The sequence below is a fragment of the Phacochoerus africanus genome, chromosome 4 (assembly GCF_016906955.1).
Source record: "Phacochoerus africanus isolate WHEZ1 chromosome 4, ROS_Pafr_v1, whole genome shotgun sequence".
Lineage (NCBI taxonomy): Eukaryota > Metazoa > Chordata > Mammalia > Artiodactyla > Suidae > Phacochoerus > Phacochoerus africanus.
The window spans coordinates 71572429-71589843 of record NC_062547.1 but is presented as its reverse complement, the minus strand read 5'-3'; the positions used below and the strand labels follow the sequence as shown (position 1 = coordinate 71589843).

The window sequence follows — 17415 nt, the reverse complement described above, 5'->3', positions numbered from 1 at the left end:
TCCACACATGCGCACGGTGGGCAGGGCCCTGCCCACGTAAGGCCACTGCCTCTTCTGTTCCTTCAGCGACCATGACCACCACGCTAGCGCCCACCATGCCCTCCTCAGTCCTAGCTCCCCACCCCAGTGACAGACATCTTGGACTACGGAAGTTGCTCTCCTGCACTTTGGTGTTTTATTATTTCCAAATCTCCAGCATATATACAGGATAATAAGGGCACTGCTTTAAAAAAAAAAAGGGAGCTAAAACAGCCTGGCTGATTTGGCCAAGTCAGCCCCAGGCCCCACCACTGTCCTGGGTGGGAGTCTCTGTGCTGGGGGCCTCTTGGCACTGTCTGGTCTGTGCGCCTCTGTGACCTCTGTGGCCTGCCAGCCAGTAGTCCCGGTGGGGCAGAGGGGCGGTGCAGGGGCTGGCCCTGTGGGGAGCAGCCCCCTCCCCACCCTGCCCTGCCCATCCAGCTAGTTTTGCAGCTGTCCTGGCAGAGTGGAAGCAGGGCCGACAGTCTTATCCCCAGAGGTCTAGTTGCTGCAGGTAGACATGGGTCCCCCTGCGTGTTTGCAGGAATGATCCAGCCCTGGAGGCCCTGGTGGTGGCCACTGTGCTCAGAGGACCTGCTCTGTGCTGGAGGCGGAGATGTCCAAGAGCCGCCAGGCCGCATAGGGGTTGAGCTCATCCTGGTCTCGGCAGAGGGCCCACACGTACAACATTCGCAGTACCTTGTCCTGCAGAATCAGGGAAGGGTCAGGGCTGGGGGCAGAGAGCAGGCTCAGCATCCACACCAGGACAGTCCAGGGGCAGGGTGGGACGAGGCTACCAGATCAGGGCAGGGACCAGAGAGTGGTGTTGGGGTGTCGGCCTGGGTCGAGGGTCCAGAGCAGTGGCTGGGACAGAGGCTATAACTCAGGACTTGGTCCAACCAGACAGATCAGCCACCCTCTAACCTCCACCAGGTCCAGCTAGGGCCCTGGGACTTCTCAAGGTGCCACCCTGCCATCCCCAGGCTGTCGCAGAACCCTGACTCTGACCTGCTGTCAGTGCAGGGTGGCCAGAGGCTGCCATCTGGCTGTTCCTGCCGCCTTCTCTTCCCGCCTTACTCACCGGGTCGCCCTCAACCACCTCGCCTTTGGGGTTCTTGATCACCATCACCAGCTGGGCCTGGAAGGTGATGATCAGCACGGGCCCCTGCTCCATCATCTTGCCCATGGCCAGCTGCAGGGGGGTGACAGAGCAGGTGGGCCTCAGAGGATGGTCTGCAGCCCCACGCCTGCTGCCCCCCTCCAGGCACAGACCCCCATGGGCCATTTCCAAGTGGGCACTTCCCAACGGTGAGATGGAATCTCAACTGCAAATGTAGGCAGGCTCCCCAGACTGGCTCAGTGCGGCCTGTCAGCTCCCCACAGGGAGGAAATGGAAGCTGAGCAGACCCAAGGTGGGGGTGGGGCGGCCTGAGCAGTCAAGGTGCAGGGAAATATCAGGCTTTAGGGGCCTCAGGGGACCCTGGGTCTAGGCAGCAGCACCCCCTGGGACATCACTTGCTTAAGAATTCCCCACTGCAGGACTATGGAAAACTTGCACTGAAAGGGACTGGTAATCCAAGCGCCTGCCTGCACTGGGACTCCTCCAGGGATGGGGATCTCACCCCTCCTAAGTGAGCGCATTTGCAATCAGCACCCCTCCCCACCCTGAGGTCAACCCTCTACCCACAGAAAAGGCACTCACATCGATATTGTCGATGTCCAGGATGCGGGAGTGGAACTGGAGGCCCAGGGCCTTGGCCTGCTGGATTGGGTGGGCCAGCTGGCTGTAGGTCTGCAACAAGAAGCCAGAGACCCCGGTGTGGCTGGGCTGCCAAAAAGTGAGCGTCCCCGGAGGCTCCCTGCTGGCGGGCTCACCAGCAGTTTCGTGCTTTCAGCTCATACACCTTCCAGAAATGGCTCCTGGCGCCCGGGTGTGCTGCGCCAGGAGTGGCAGATGCCAGGAGCACGGGTCCAAGCAGGGAGGCGGGTGTCACCCATTTGCTGGCTTGAATCACACACTTCCCTCTCATTACAGAGACAGCACTGTTATCAACACTATTGAAAGCGGTATTAATCAGGGAATCTGGTAGTTCTCGTGGAACACGATCGGAAATACACTCCCAGAGGTAAGTTGAGGCCTCTCTGGCTGATCTTGAACCTTCCCATGTTCACCTCATTGTGGATCTTGGCCTGGAACCAGACGCTTTTTCTAGGATTCATTCTGCCCCACGGCTGCTCTGGGGTGACTGTCTGGCTCTGCCGCCTGCTCACTGACCAGTCCCTGTGGGGAGTTCTCGGCCACAGGCTGCCTGTTTCTCCTAGGGGTCAGGAGCACCTCTAACCCAAGCCTGGGACACAGCAGCCTCAACAAGCAACCATGATGGGAGACATTCCAACAGCATCCACTTCTTCTTATTGTTATTATTTTTTTTGTCTTTTTGTCTTTTTTGTTGTTGTTGTTGTTGCTGCTATTTCTTGGGCCACTCCCGCGGCATATGGAGGTTCCCAGGCTAGGGGTTGAATCGGAGCTGTAGCCACCGGCCTACGCCAGAGCCACAGCAACTCGGGATCCGAGCCGCGTCTGCAACCTACACCACAGCTCACAGCAACGCCGGATCGTTAACCCAGCATCCACTTCTTATGAAGATAACTGATGTATCAAATGGGGGGGAGAGTTCGAATCCAATTGATTGTGTGGTTTCTTAAAGATGTCATTTTTCTTTTTTTTCCCCCATGTTAACTTTGGTTTTTTTTATTTTTTAATCTTTTTTTTATTTTTTAGTAGTAGTTGAAAAGATGTCACTTTTCAAAACACCCCTGTGTAAGTGGCTACAACCTCAGCTGTGTTTCCAGGGGCACCACCAGCAGCTCTGGCAAAGATAATCGACCACATCTTAATGATCCTGACGTTTAAAAAAAAAAAAAAGCCCACACCAAACCACTCACAAATGCCTGCTGGATTAGTCACTAGGCAGGGGAGTATTTAAAAAGAAAATCTGACATCTTCTCTGCTTTTTCCAAGTTGTTTGTGAGCTGGCTACAGAACAGAACCAGCCAAAAGAGACTGGATTGCTCAATATCAAGAAGCTGGGTGGGGAGTTCCCGTTGTGGCGCAGTGGTTGATGAATCCAACTAGAAACCATGAGGTTGCAGGTTCGATCTCTGGCCTCGATCAGTGGGTTAAGGATTCGGCATTGCCGTGAGCTGTGGTGTAGGTTACAGATGTGGCTTGGATCTGGCATGGCTGTGGCTGTGGTGTAGGCCAGGGGCTACAGCTCTGATTTGACCCCTAGCCTGGGAACCTCCATATGCCGCAGAAGTGTCCCTAGAAAAGACAAAAAGACAAAAAGACAAAAAAAAAAAAAAGCTGGGTGAGGGGAGGGGTTAAAAAAAAAGAAAAGAAAAGAAAAATAAACCCCAAGAAGACACAGGTCAGGGAGTGAGGAGCAGGGTGAGGTAAGGTGGCCTGACAAGACGGGAGCCCCACGGGGACAGGGAGGCTGCCAGGAACGGGCAGGGCAGACAGTATGCTCTGAGGATGCCTGACCCACTGCCACACAGCCCAGCCCCACCTGTGGCCCAGGACCCAGAGCCCTGACGCCAGGGAGTAGCTGGGCCTTGTCAAGACACTCGGCTCTTCCCAGGGCGGGAATCTATCAATGTCTGTTTTGATCTGTGTCTCGGGATCTCTCAATGAGAACGGCTAATGACTCCAGCCAGTGTCGTGTGTGTCCCGGAGCGAGGTTTCTGTGTCTATGCTGCACCCGCACGACCATCATAGGACTGGCTGGTGCTTTAACTCTAGGGAAGGGAGGTGGCGCAGGTCACGGGGCAAACCTGGCTTGCTGGCCAGCAAGGGACCCTGGAGCCCTGAGAGGACACTTAGTGCACCCGGAGTCACTGGCTGTCTCTTTCCACTCTCTGACCCCAAGACCCCCAGCCGTGCCCACCACCGAGCCCCCAGCCTGTTGGCCCTTCCCAGACTGAGCCACCCAAGCAGAATTCTGAACTGTGATTTCCTTGCAGGCCTCAACAGAAGAAAGAAAAAAAAACAAAAAACAAAAACAAGCAAGCACTCACAGCTTCATAGCACCAGTCTTTGAGAATGTCGAGCTCTCCAGAAATCATAGCCTAAAAAGGGAAAGACAAAAAAATAAGTGTGAGAATGAGAGGGGCTTCTGAGGCAGGAAGACTCTCGAGAATGTTCTCCAGTGAGAACCATCCCTCCACAGGCCCCCCGCCCCACCCCGCGGGTCCCCTCTGGAGAAGGGAGGCCAGGTCAGGCTGCAGCAGTGGGAGCAGAGCCCTTGCGTGTAGGTGGGAGCGGGAGCCTGTCACTGACAACGGGGCAGTCCAGGGTGGGCTGTGCTGGAAGGAAGGAGAAGGTGGCAGCATCTGGAATTTCACCCCCGCCGGGAAGCCCAGCCAAGGAGGTTTCTGCCTCCCCCAGGATGAAGCCTTAGATAGCCAGGCCCAGGGTGCGGGGTGGGGGTGGGGATGGGCAGAGGGGGAGGGGGGAGGGCTCCCAGGATGCAATGAGGGAAGCTTCCACAGGAACCCCAGCCGAGCTGAGGCTGGATCTGGCAGGGAGGGACCCGGGGGACAGGGGCGGGAGCACTGGTGGGGAACCGCAGGGAGTCTGGAGACCACCTCAGCCAGGAAGATTCTGCCTGTGCGCGGGCTGCTGCTTTGGGACTAGCTCTGTTCTTACCTCCTCCCAGCCCTGCCCCAAGGGTGATGAGGGACCTGGGAAATTGGAGGAGGGGGGTGGGGACCACACGGAGGCAGCTCAGGAGGAGGGAACATGGGGGGGTGAGGGATGGGCTACCAGTGGTCCAGCTAAGGGTGTGCCAAAGACCCCTGGCCTGGCCGGGCTGCAAGACGCCCAGGCTCCTGCCAAGGTTTGGGGCCACAGAGAAGCAGAGATGTGGCAGGGAAAAGGCAGCCAACCTTGGGCAGGGGACCTGAGCTAGGCAGAGGGTGACCTTGAGCAAGCCACCCCCACCTTGTTTATGAGCCGCAAGGAGAGGCAAGACAACCAGGAGACGGGAGTCAGGATTCCCAGAGAAGACAGCTCCCTGGGCTGCAGGGCCACTCCTGGCTTGTGGCCCTGCTTCCCGCAAGCCCTCCTCAGGCTCACAGTCAGAGCAGCAGCTTCTCCCAACTCCCGCAAGGACCCTGGTCCCTGGAGACAAACACTTGGCCCCAGGCAGCTTCAATGGAGCAACTTCAAGAAGAGCGCAAGGGAAACAAGCCGGGCGCTCCAGTGAGAAACTCAGTCTCCAGGGTAGACGCACCCACCTGGTGACCAGCCCGGGCTGCAGGGGACCACAGGGGCCGGCTCTCTCAGAGGTGCTTTACCAACAGGGGTCAGGCCTGTGGGGTGGTCAGGCCTCCAAACACTGGAGCCAAGTCTTTGCTCAGAAATCCCATCCACAGCCAAGCAGCCCTGGCAGAGCCTCCCACAGGGCCACCGCACCTGCCCGCCCGCCGGGCACACACCCACCTCCAGGACATTGGGGATGATGTCATTCTCGCACTGCTGCAGGAAGCGCTCCTTGTCGAAGGCGGGGTCCACTCGCAGGATCTCCGTGAGCACCTCTGACATCTCAGTCTTCGAGAACAGGCCCCCTGGGGCAGCCAAGCCAGGAGCGGGGTGAGGTCTGGGAACCCCTCCCCACTGCTGGCTTGAGTCGGGGTGGGGACGGTCCTGGGGCAGCCCACTCACCCAGCAAGTCTGTGACCTTGTCCGTCAGCACGCGGGACGCCCGAATGAGGGCATTGTCACTTTCGTCGTATTTCATCTTCATCTCAAAGAACCCTGTGGTCAGTGACAGGTGGGCGCAGGGGTCAGGGCCCCTTCTGGAAAGACACCCTCACTCCATCGTGGCCCCCCACGTGGATGTAGTAAAAGAGGGGGGCCTCTCAGAGCCTGCTTCCCCCTCAGAGACCAGTGCCCGCTAGTGGACCTCGGGGGGCTGCAGAGACCCCTCAGCTTCGGGCTGGCAGGGAGCTCTGAGAATTGGGGGGCACCCCCATTGGCTGCTGCTTTCACTACAAAGGAAACACAGGCCTCTGGAAGTCCTCCCAGGACGAGGGACAGGTTCCCCTATCAGCCCCAGGCTGAGCAGAGGGCTCAAGGCCCTGAGCTGGTTCCAGGCTGACAAGGGAATGTGTTGAGTCCGAATCCCCAGCTGCACCATCAGAGGCCTTTGCGCCTGGCTGCCCTGCAACCACATGGGCTCCAGCACAAAGGTGGTGACCCGTCCCCGACAGCAGGGCCCCTGTCTCCCAAAGAGATGTGCTGGGTGCTTCCCCTCGGGCTGCCTGAGGCCTGCGCTCTGCTGCTCACTTGCTAGGTGACCCTGCAGAAGGGACTGGTCCTCTCTGACCCCGGTCTCCTCCTCTGTGAAATGGGGTCTGTCTTGTGCTCAGCGCTCGGGAGCACTTGCCGTGTCTACCTTCACCACCCCGCCGTCAGCCAATCCCGTGAGATGTGCACTCACGGTTGAACACCACATTGTTGTCCCTGAAGTCCTTCCACTGCTGATACCACTTGGAGTCCTTGTGCAGCACGACCCCCAGCGCCTCCCTGGGGAGATGAGGGACCGGGGTGAGTGCCAGCCCCCAGAGCCGCCGCGCCCACACTGCCACCCTCCAGCCCTCCCATGGCTTCAGGGAGAGGGGGGCCTGGTGTGCCTCACCTCCTGGCCTCCTGCCTTCTCTTTCCCCCCAACCCCCTTCCCACCCCCACTCCCCACCCTCGACTCTCTCAGGGGAGCCAGGGAACCTCGAGCAGAAAGAAACCCCACAAACTGACTTGGCAGGAATGCTCTGTGGATCCTCCAAAACGACCACGAGGCAGGTACCGAAAAGGGAGGCGAGGGGGACAGGCACCTTGGCTGATCTGGTACCTACTCGTTGGCCTCAAACACTTTCTCTTCCTTGAATTTCTCTCCTGCGAACTCTTTCCTCTTCCTGAGCCGCTCAGGCCGCCGGTAGGGCCCGGTCTGCCCCAGGACGCTCTCGTCGATCTCCTTCTTCACAGACTCCACACCCTGCAGAGCACAGCGGCAGTGCAGAGGCTGGGGGCCTCCTAACACCCCAGACCCATGGTGTCGGCCCATGCCTGCCGTGGACCCACCCCGGGGCAGCAGCGTCCCCAGGTCTCAAGGTCACCTGGCCACGGCCCACCCAAACCTGGGGCTTGCCGGGACGCAGACCCACAGAGGGGAGACCCCAGCTCTGCTGGACTCCTGCCCCCTCCCCTTCAAGAGCTGCCCCCAGAGGATCCTCATCCTCACACTGAGACAGATTCTTCACTCTTCCTGGAAACCTTCCTTCACATGGACCAGAAACCGGGGCGGGGGCGCCTTCTGAGATCTGCATCCGCCCCAGTGCCGCCTCCAAGCTGCCGCCAAGTCTGTGGATCCCACCTCCCCAAACTCCTGGCCCCACCTGGCCCAACACCCAAGACACTCTCTGGCCTCCTCTGAGCTGCTGCCGGAGCCCTCGCCTGGTGGCCCTGCAGTGGCTCTGGCCAAGCCAAGCTGCAGGGGCGCCCCCAACCTGTGGTGCCTGCTCCCTCAGCCTGGTACCTTCCCCAGGAGTTCCTCTGTCCTATGTGACTCAAGAACTGTCTGTCCCTACCCTGTCCCCGGACCTTTGAGAGCAGGAACTCAGACTTTCTCTCCTGAGGCCCATAGACAGCAGAGGGCCAGCATGTGGTTAAACTTTAACAGGTATTTACAGAGAATTCAGGACCTCAAGGAACCCCAAGCTGGACAGCCTCTGGAGGCTCTTGGGATGTTAAATGTGTCTCCCCAGGGGCTGTGACTTGCTCACAGCCACGAAGCCAGGTAGGGCCGAGGACCGGTGCGCTGTGCACCCCTCAGTGAGGCCTCTCTGGGGCTGAGCTCAGAGGCGGGAACTCCAGCGCTCAGTCTTGGGGCCGGCCAGAGCCAGCAGCGCCTGCAGGCACGAGCCCCAGCCCAGCTCACCTGTGAGAGGGCTTTGAAGGCGGCAGTCCTGCCAAGCTTCTCCCCACCTTTGGACACCGACTCGGCCGACTGCTTGGCGGTCTTGGCTGCTTCTTCCACACCCTCCTTGATTTTCCGGCCAAGGTCACTTTTACTGACTTCGTCGAGACTCTACTGAGACAGAGAGGGGATGGTGCCAGGGCGGCTCCTGCTGGGGGCCTGCAGGAGCTCCCCCAGAGCGAAGAAGGGTGGGAACAGGCGTGCACAATTTCTGTGGCACTGGACCCTGGGGCTCTGGGCTGCAGGCCTCCAAGGACTGTAGAGAAGCAGCAGCCCCAGGAGGAAGGAAGGTGGGCAGTCTTTAAAGCAGAGCCCTGCCCCCCGACTCCCTAGCCCAAAACAGAGAAACAAAACAGGAGCAACCAAAAGAAAAGTCCACAAGGCCCTCTAAGAGTCTCACAGCCACCTCCACCCTCCGCCAGGAGCAGTGTGTCCCTGCCCCCTTCTATCTGAAGGCAGGAAGCCAGCATCTTCATTTACTTTCCTGTCTCTGCTTGTGGCACAGAAGCTCCCAACTCAAACTGCAGGCAAGTGGGCCAACCTGACCCCCCCTCCTTGCTGAGGGCTGCCTGGACTTTACCTCTGGAAGCCTCCGACCAGGCTGGCTCTTCCCTGCTTCCCATCCCCTACCCGGCCTGGGTGCCAGCTCCTCCAGCTGCTCGCAGCCCTGCAGAGGCCAGGAACAGATGGGCCCGGGAGTCTGGGCCCAGAGGCCATTACCTCCTTCACGGTGCCTGTGATCTCCCCCAGCTTCTTCCTGATCACCTCGCCTGTCCGCATGGTTTCTGATTCAATGGTTCTCTGTGGTGAGGGATGTTGGGCTTTGTGTCAAGATACAGCAATTACAGAACCAGCAAAGGTCCAAAGAAGCATTTTCATGGCAGCTCCTTCCCCGCCAGATAGCCCCTGCCTGACCCCATGGCCTGGCAGGTGGGTCCCAGCAGGTCAAGGGTGAGACAAGGACCCTCCTGAGCCCAGAGACCCAGGCCCAGCTTCTCTCTCTGGGTGGCAGGGGGTGATCTTGCCCACCTGCTCATCAGCGATTTACGGGTGTGGTGTGGGGGTGCTGTTTTCAGCATTCTCCTGCCCCTCTGACCCCACCCACCCACGCTGCCCGAGCCGAGGCCTGCTCTGCCCCCAGGCGTCCCCTCAGCCCACTCCTCTTCCTTAGTGAAAAGGAAGGGCCACCTCCCACAGGCTTGAATTCCCCACAGCCATTACAGCCAAGCAAGTGGAGAGGATACTCAGGGGGATCAGGTCTCGTCCATGGCCTGGGATGGGGGCCACGAAACTCTAGGGACCTGGGCCAAGTGCCCAGGTAAGATGGGGATGTTGCACCCACCTCTTGGAGCTCTTATTTTTTTTTTAATTTTTAAAATTTATTTTAACTTTTGTCTTTCGTATTTTAAGGGCCGCACCTGCGGCATATGGAGGTTCCCAAGCCAGGGGTCGAATCTGAGCTGTAGCCGCCAGCCTACACTACAGCCACAGCAACACCAGATCTGAGCCATGTCTACAGCCTATACCACAGTTCATGGCAACGCTGGATCCTTAACCCAGTGAGCGAGGCCAGGGATCGAACCTGTGTCCTCATGGATACTAGTCAATTTTGTTCCCACTGAGCCACTACAGGAACTCCTCGGAGCCTGCTCACTGGCGGGCGCCTGGCAGCTGCTCTGAGAGGCAGCGGCAGTGATCAATATAATGATTACAGCAGGCCTGTAACCCACTTTCTACCCATCTTACTCAGGGGACCAGAACGGGGAGGCCCTTGGGAACAGCACACCTCAAACCTAGTGCAAGAGGGGTCACCTGGGGGCCCCAGGGATAGAGGGATTCTGACCCAGCAGGTGGGGGGCTCTGATACTCTGCCAGTGCTGCTGGTCTGTAGAGGGCATCTCGGTCTCATGGCAGAACTGGAAGGTGGCAGCCCACTCCTGTCCCCTGGCTCCCCTTCATCAGTGACCCCACCTCTGCCAGCTGCCCCACCACAGCCCTGAGAAGGAATCCTGGGTGCAAGCGGGCCAGCTGAGGAGACGCGAAGCAAAGGGACTCACGTATTTCCTCCTGGCTTCCTGGAGTGCATCAGACTCTTCCAGCTTTCTGGCCTCATCTCGGAACTTTTTTATACTTTCTTTCATTTCTTTGTTTTTGGCTAATTCTTGTTTGATGTTATCTAGCAAGCCGGAGAGAAAGCCTTTCCTATTTCCAGAAGAATAGGATCTGGACTAGAAAGAATGTAAGAGAAACAAAGGATGTGGGTTTTATTTTCACCCGTTGAAAGAGGTTTAACAATGAAGAGATAGCTCTTTTATTTATTTTAGCTGCACCTGTGGCATGTGAAAATTCCCCCGCCAAGGATCAAACCTAGCCACAGCAGTGACCTGAGACACAGCAGTACCAATGCCAGATCCTTAACCCACTGAACCACCAGGGAACTCCAAGAGCTATCTCTTTCAGAAGAGTATAAAAGAGAAGTTAAAAAACCACTAGTGACTGGAGTGCCCATTGTGGTGCAGCAGAAATTAATCTGACTAGTATCCATGAGGATGTGGATTCAGTCCCTGGCCCTGCTCGGTGGGTCAAGGATTTGGCATTGCCGTGAACTGTGGTGTAGGTCGCAGATGTGACTCAGATCTGGCATTGCTGTGGCTGTGGCCAGCAGCTTTAGCTTTTTTTTTTTCCTCCTTTTTTTGTTTTGCTTTTTAGGGCCGTACCTGTGGCACATGGAAGATCCCAGACTAGGGGTCGAATTGGAGCTGCAGCCACTGGCCTAGACCATAGCCACAGCAACGAGGGACCCAAGCCAAGTCTGCAACCTACACCATAGCTCAGGGCAACACCAGATCCCCAACCCACAGTGCAAGGCCAGGGATCGAACTCGCATCCTCATGGATCATGGTCAGGTTCATTAACCGCTGAGCCAGGACGGGAACTCCTGTAGCTCTGAATGGACCCCTACACAGGGAACAACCATGTGCTTCGGGTGCAGCCCTAAAAAGCAAAACAAACAAACAAACAAATGACAGCAACAAAAACAGGGATAAACTATAGGACATCCAGACAAGACATTGTTCAGTGATAAAAAGAAATGAGTTATCAAGCCATTGAAAGATATGGAAGATTCATACCATGTGACGTGTCAATTACATCTCAAAAAAAAAAAAAAATGGGGTGAAAAGGCAGAGCACTGAGGATTTTCAGGGCAGTAAAACTATTCGGTAACAATACTATTAATGGTAGATACTTCATTATACATTTGTTCAAACCCATAAAATGTACAATACTGGTGGTTCTCTTGAGGCACAGGGGGGTTAAGGATCTGGCATTGTCATTGCACTGGCTTGGGTGGTTGCTGTGGCACGGGTTCCATCCCTGGCCTGGGAACTTCCTCATACCCCAGGCACCCACTCAACACAGAGAGTGCATCCTAACCTCAGCAGCAGACCACCATCAACAGTGATGTGTCAATATTGGTTCATCAGTTGTAACAAGTGCACCGCCCTAACTGCAGAATGTACAAGCCTGGAAAAACTGTGTGCGAGGTGGGAGGAGACGGGGAGAGGAGGTTAATGGGCACTCTCTGTACTTTCCACTCAATTTCTCTATAAATCTAAAACTGCTCCAAAATACGAAGTTTTTTAGCAACAAAATAAGATGCTAGGCTCCCTCTCCGTCAGGGGAAAGGCTGGTCAAGAAACAGGTGCAGCTTGAAATCCTCACGGGGACTCAAAGAGGCCCAACTACGGCAAAGATCTACACCCAAATGGACCCTTGTCCCAGGACTAGAGTTCCTCTTCTTCTTCTTTTTTTTTTTTTTTTTTGTCTTTTTAGGGCCACATCCACGGCATATGGAGGTTCCCAGGCTAGGGGTCGAATCAGAGCTATAGCCGCTGGCCTACACCATAGCCACATCAACACTAGAACCGAGCCCCGTCAGCAACCTACCACAGCTCACAGCAATGGTGGATCCTTAACCCACTGAGTGAGGCCAGAGATCAAACCTGGGTCCTCATGGATGCTAGTCAGATTCATTTCCACCGAGCCACAAGAGGAACTACCCCCAGAGCTGGAGTTGAGAGCCTATCCTTGGGCTTCTGGGCCCGGGGTAACTTCTTCCCCTGGGGACATTCCCAAGCCCCCAGCTGGCATTCACATGTCACCCATGGGCCTGGACACTGACCCAAACATCCTTCTCTTGGCTCCCAGGATCACAGTCATCAAGAGTCCAAACTCAGGGTCCCCCATCCCACACAGGAAAACCCAACCCAACACACCCAGAGGCCAGCAGATGGCCAGAGCCCCTGCTCTAGGCACAAGAGCCAGCGTTGCATGCTGCCCTGCTTGAGACACAGGCTTTGGGGTCAGACACAGCAGGTCCCCTGCTTCACCCGCTGGGTAACTAAGCGTGGGTTCAGGAAAGAGAAAGCTTAAAGAATGCGAGTGAGTCAAGTCAAGGGGAAGTGGTCACATGTGTTTAGCTGCTCTCACCGTTTCCATGGGGGTGCTGGGTCCGCTGTGGTGGCTAGGGGCTCACTCGACCAGTTTCCAGGGGCGACTGACTCCTTGGCCCCCATCTAGCCCCAGGGAAAGTGGCAGCAAGTCTGGGTGCTGCTCCACAGGTAGGCCCGCTGGCCTGGCATTGGCAAGCCATAGTCTGGTCTAATTGTGCCCTGGCCAGCCTGTCTCTTGGGGAAGTTCAAATTCTAAGACTGTCGGAGATTGCATCTGCTCCCAGCAGCCCACCATTCTCACTTCAGGGCTGCAAACGGTGGGTGTAGGGGGGCAGGGCTGGACAACCAGGGGGAAGGGCCAAGGGCATGTCCCATGCCTATGACAGCCCCAGGACAGGATTAGGAGATAAAGCCCGTGTGAAGCAGGCACAGGTAACCAGAGGGCTGAGATGAGACTTGGAAGAGACGGGAGGGCACGGGCTGCCCAGGCATGTGAATCTGGAGCTGGTGTGCAGTTTGGGGCTTTCTTTCCCACAGTGGTGAGACACCAACACGGTTGAAGAGGAGTGACAGGGAGGGCAAAAGCTCTAGAAAATGCTATATGTGAGGAAAAACATAAAAAGAAAGGGCGACATAGCCTTGGGAAACTCAGCCCCAGGAAATGATGGGTGACTCTGCTCAAATGCCTAGAGGGCTGGCTGTCACGAAGAAGAGGTCACAGCCTTGCTTGATGAAGGACCCACACGTGGGAACCAGGAGGTGGACTTCAGCTCGGTAGAGGGAGGGCTTTCTAGCCACCAGAGCTGAGACATGCTACCTTGTGAGGCAGGAGCCTTACCCTTAACAGTGTCGAGCACTTCCGAGGATACCAAGAGAACCAGGCCCACTGGGCCCTATAACTCTGAAGGTCTTGGATGTGGAATGCCTGCCAATTACATGCCCCTGGCAGTTCAGGCAGAGCCCCGCAGCCCTCTCATCTGTCAACTAGGTTTGATGTTCACACCTCCCCCTGCCTGCCTGCCTGCTCGTGTCCAGAGTCACTCACCAGGGTCTGCTGTCCACTTGGCCAGGGCATCTGATAGGTACCCAGGGGGAGTGGCACTAGGTTGTGGCTGGATAGAAAATGGACTCCGCTGCTGAAGCATCTCTAATTGAGGGAGGAAAGAAAAAGATCCATTCAAATCAGAGCGTGACAAGGAAGTAAGTAGGCCACACTAAAAACACAGGGGTTGCCTGAGACTTGATGATTTTTATCACATGCCAGCTGCATGCTAGATGCCCTGTAATCTTCCCAAATTCTGTGAGGCCAGTGGAATCTGGTGGAGAGAGAATGCTGGATCTGCACCTTCAGGGCCTATATCTACCCTCCTGCCTCTAAACCTGAGGGAATCCAGATGGGTTCTAGGACATGCCAACCTATGGGGGAAGAAGGCTAAGGTCCCAGTCTGATTTAATGCCTGAATCTGAAAACAGGCATGCTGAGCTTCAATGCTGGTGGCAAGCATTCTTCTCTCACCAGCCCACCCTACTTTTGCCAGCTTTGGAAGACCAGAGACCTGGGCTTCCAGAGGTAAACAAAACTCTAGAATAAACTATGTCCTGGTCCAAGGTTGGGCACGCAAGCAGAGTAACTTAGGGAGGACACTTGGGTCAAGATGCTGCTAACTTCTCGTGAAAGACATTTCTTCTCCTACCAAATGATGAACTTAACCTCTAGGAGGGAAGCTCCTTGCAGGTCCTGTTCAATGCTGCACCCTAGCACTCAGCTCCAAAGCCAGCTACACGGGTGTCAGTGATCTGATAGAACCACTCTTCCATTTCCACATTCCCTGGGCCTTTCCCTGTTCTATGCTTCCTGTCTCCAAGAACTCTAAGCAACCCCAAACTTGCATGGATGCCATGATCACCCATAGCTACTCAAGAGTAACTCTTGGGAGTTTAAGTAACTTGTTTTACTCCTCTAAATGCCTACACCCATTGATCCCAGAGTCACTGACTTCAGCAACAGTCTGAAATAGAAGTGGATGGCTGTAGGAGTTCGCCTGTGGCACAGTGGGTTAAGGATCTGGCTTTGTCACTGCAGTGGCTCAGGTCACTGCTGTGGCACAGGTTCGACTCCTGGCCCAGGAACCTCCCCATGCCACAGGTGAGTTCCCGTGGTGGCTGAGCAATAACGAACCCAACTAGTATCCATGAGGATGAAGGTCTGATCCCTGGCCTCACTCAGTGGGTTGAGGATCTGGCATTGGCATGAGCTGCCGTGTAAGTCACAGGTGCAGCTTGGATCTGGCATTGCTATGACTGTGGGGTAGGCTGGCATCTGCGGCTCCGATTTAACCCCTAGCCTGGGAACTTCCATGTGCCAAGAGTGCAGCCCTTAAAAAAAAAAGTGGATGTCTGTCTAACTTGGGAGAAAAATCTCACAGCAGGACCAAATCTGAGGTTGGTTCTCCTTCAGTCTTGGGCGCAAATCAAAACAGGTGTGAATTCAACCACTAAATGACATATAGCCCAACTATTAAAAAAAAAAACTCCTCAGTCCTGAGTCAAAAACATAATCTTTCTCCTGACACTCAAGATTCCTATGACATATTTTCCTTTCTCCAGAATCTGGCTTCGGAGCCAGACTGACCTGAGTTCAGGCACCCCACTAGCTCTGGGACTAGCTTCATACTTAGGAATTCTGTTTCCTAACCTGTGAAATAGCGACAAGCAGCAGCAGCGTGAGTACTATTTTCTGAATGCACTTTACAGGTCTTCACCACCACCACTTCTGAGAGCCCAGGCTCTTAGCCAGGGCCACAACTACCTTCCGCACTTTCAGAGAGATCAGAAGAGGCGAAGCAGAAAATGTTCTAGGTAGGGGACCTGGCATATAAAGGTGAGCTGTGATTGTCACGTTTTTTTGCCTTCTCGCCACTTTTTCTCCACTGTGAGCCACGGACACCATTCACTCCTTGGTGCACGTGGAGTCCGGCCAGGAAGTGAGGGGCGATCTGCTCCCTGCCCGGCTCGGTGCACTGCCACCCCCAGCCGGACACGCTCGGCCCCCGCCCTCAAGCCTCGCTCCGGGGACCTCGTTCCGGGGCTCTCGTTCCCAGGTCCCCGCCCCGGCCTCGGCTGACCCAAGGGACCAAACTATGAGCTTCTCGACGAATCCAGGGCAGGACCTAAAGGGCCAAAGGCCTGGGGAGAAAGAAGCCCTGGAGGTCACGGGTCCGGAGCTTCCCTAGGCCCGCTCCCTGGCTCCGCATGTCTGCTCACCCGCGGGCAGCGGCACCAGCCTCCCCGCAGCGCCGCCGCCGCCATGCTGGAGGATCCCGTATGACCTTCTCGCAGCGCGATCCGATGGCGTCACCCACCGCGTCTACCTGGTGCGCCCTGAGCCTGGGAAAAGGGGGACCTGAAGGCGGGGTTTATGAGAGGGACAGTCCTGTTATTGGACAGGGCTCCCAAGGGGGGCGGGGCCGTAGAGAGAGCAAAGTCCATGGTAGGGGCGAGGCCTGATGGGGCGGGGAACTTCTAATAGGGAGATCTCTGATAGGGTAGAATTAGGAGGAGCGAGGCCTAAGACTGGATGTGGTCTGGGGGACGAGCACTCCTGTGAGATAGAGACCTATAGTTGGATAAGACTGCAAAGGGGCGGAACCGGAGGGCGTGGATTCTGTTGCGAGCGGCGATTCTCCTACAGACCACGCGGGGATCGCGTGTTTGCGAGGAACCTGTAGACACGGCGACTTGCCCCAGGACCGATTCATTTGGACTCTGACTGACCAAAGGACCAGCTCCATAGCGACTTACTCTGGCTCTCACTGGCTATGACTAGCAGGGATCAACAGACTGGCAAGTGAGTTCCTTCAAGAGAAGAGAGAATGAACCAACTTTTGTACAGCACTTTGGGAAGGCACCTGTTGGTTTTGGTCCAGAAAAGAGAAGCTGAGACCAGACTGGGTGTCACTCCTCCCTCCATCGATTCAGTGTGAAGTGACACACCTGGCCCTGAAGAAGCTCAGGCCTCTGTCATGTCAGCACCCAGAACTATTTTCCATTTCGAGAATGCCGCCACCAAGTGGCGGTACCTTGACAATGGCCGTGCAGTCTGAAGCTAGGGAGGGGCTGTGGGCTGGTACCCTGGGGGGGAGCTAAAGTTTGTTGCCTTTGCCCTATTGAAACCTTTTTCGTTACTCAACAATGGTTAAAGTTTGTTGAAGTTGAAGAGGAGGCAACACACTCTCCCTGGCTTCAGGGTTGGAGAGATCTAAGTTCTCTGTCCCTCCGGAGCCCACCTCCAAGTGAGAAGGGATGAGGGCTTCCATTCTGGCTTTGTTTGAAATATCTTTACTCGAAGAGGAGCAAACTTGTTAAATGGTTGGGATATACAGGTCTGTTCCCCAAAGGAAAGTCTGTGCTTCAGAGGTGCCCAGGGACAGGAGGTCAGGCGGGCACATCAAAGGCCCAAATGGAGAATGAGGAGCCTGTAAAGGAGACTGGGAGGGGATAATCAACAGGTTTAACCCTCTCTCCCTCATTTTTGTAGTAGGCTGGGTTTTAAGATATATATGTTGGGATTTCCTGTCATGGTTCAGCTGTAAGGAACCCCACTAGTATCCATGAGGATGCGCATTCAGTCCCTGGCCCTGCTTAGTGAGTTAGGGATACAGCGTTGCCATGAGCTGTGTTGTAGGTCGTAGATGGGGCTCGGATCCCACATTGCTGTGGCTGTGGCATAGGCTGGTGGCTACAGCTCCAATTCGACCCCTAGTCTGGGAACTTGCATATGCCTTGGGTGTGGCCCTAAAAAGACCAAAAAAAAAATTATGTTAACTGCTTCTGGGGGAAAAAGAGTTTTTAATAAACACCTTATCACCTCTTCAAAACAAACAAACAAACAAACAAACAAAAAC

At 55.8% G+C, this 17415-nt stretch overlaps 1 protein-coding gene across 2 annotated transcripts; it reads right to left on the bottom strand.

Moving 5' to 3' along the window:
- Window positions 1-152: 152 nt before the first annotated feature.
- TIMM44 (translocase of inner mitochondrial membrane 44) lies at window positions 153-15876 on the bottom strand. Of its 2 annotated transcripts, none has more exons than XM_047777236.1 (13): window positions 15776-15876; window positions 13557-13658; window positions 10115-10285; window positions 8778-8858; window positions 8019-8168; window positions 6937-7076; window positions 6525-6610; window positions 5747-5839; window positions 5525-5649; window positions 4099-4149; window positions 1721-1810; window positions 1100-1210; window positions 153-723 (listed from the first exon to the last, which is right to left on the bottom strand). In XM_047777236.1, the coding sequence occupies exons 1-13, from the start codon at window positions 15818-15820 to the stop codon at window positions 604-606; spliced, it is 1365 nt and encodes a 454-aa protein (XP_047633192.1). In that variant the 5' UTR covers window positions 15821-15876; the 3' UTR covers window positions 153-603. The 2 variants fall into 2 exon arrangements, with proteins under 2 accessions (XP_047633192.1, XP_047633193.1); XM_047777237.1 differs by having other exon boundaries at window positions 684-748.
- Window positions 15877-17415: the final 1539 nt, after the last annotated feature.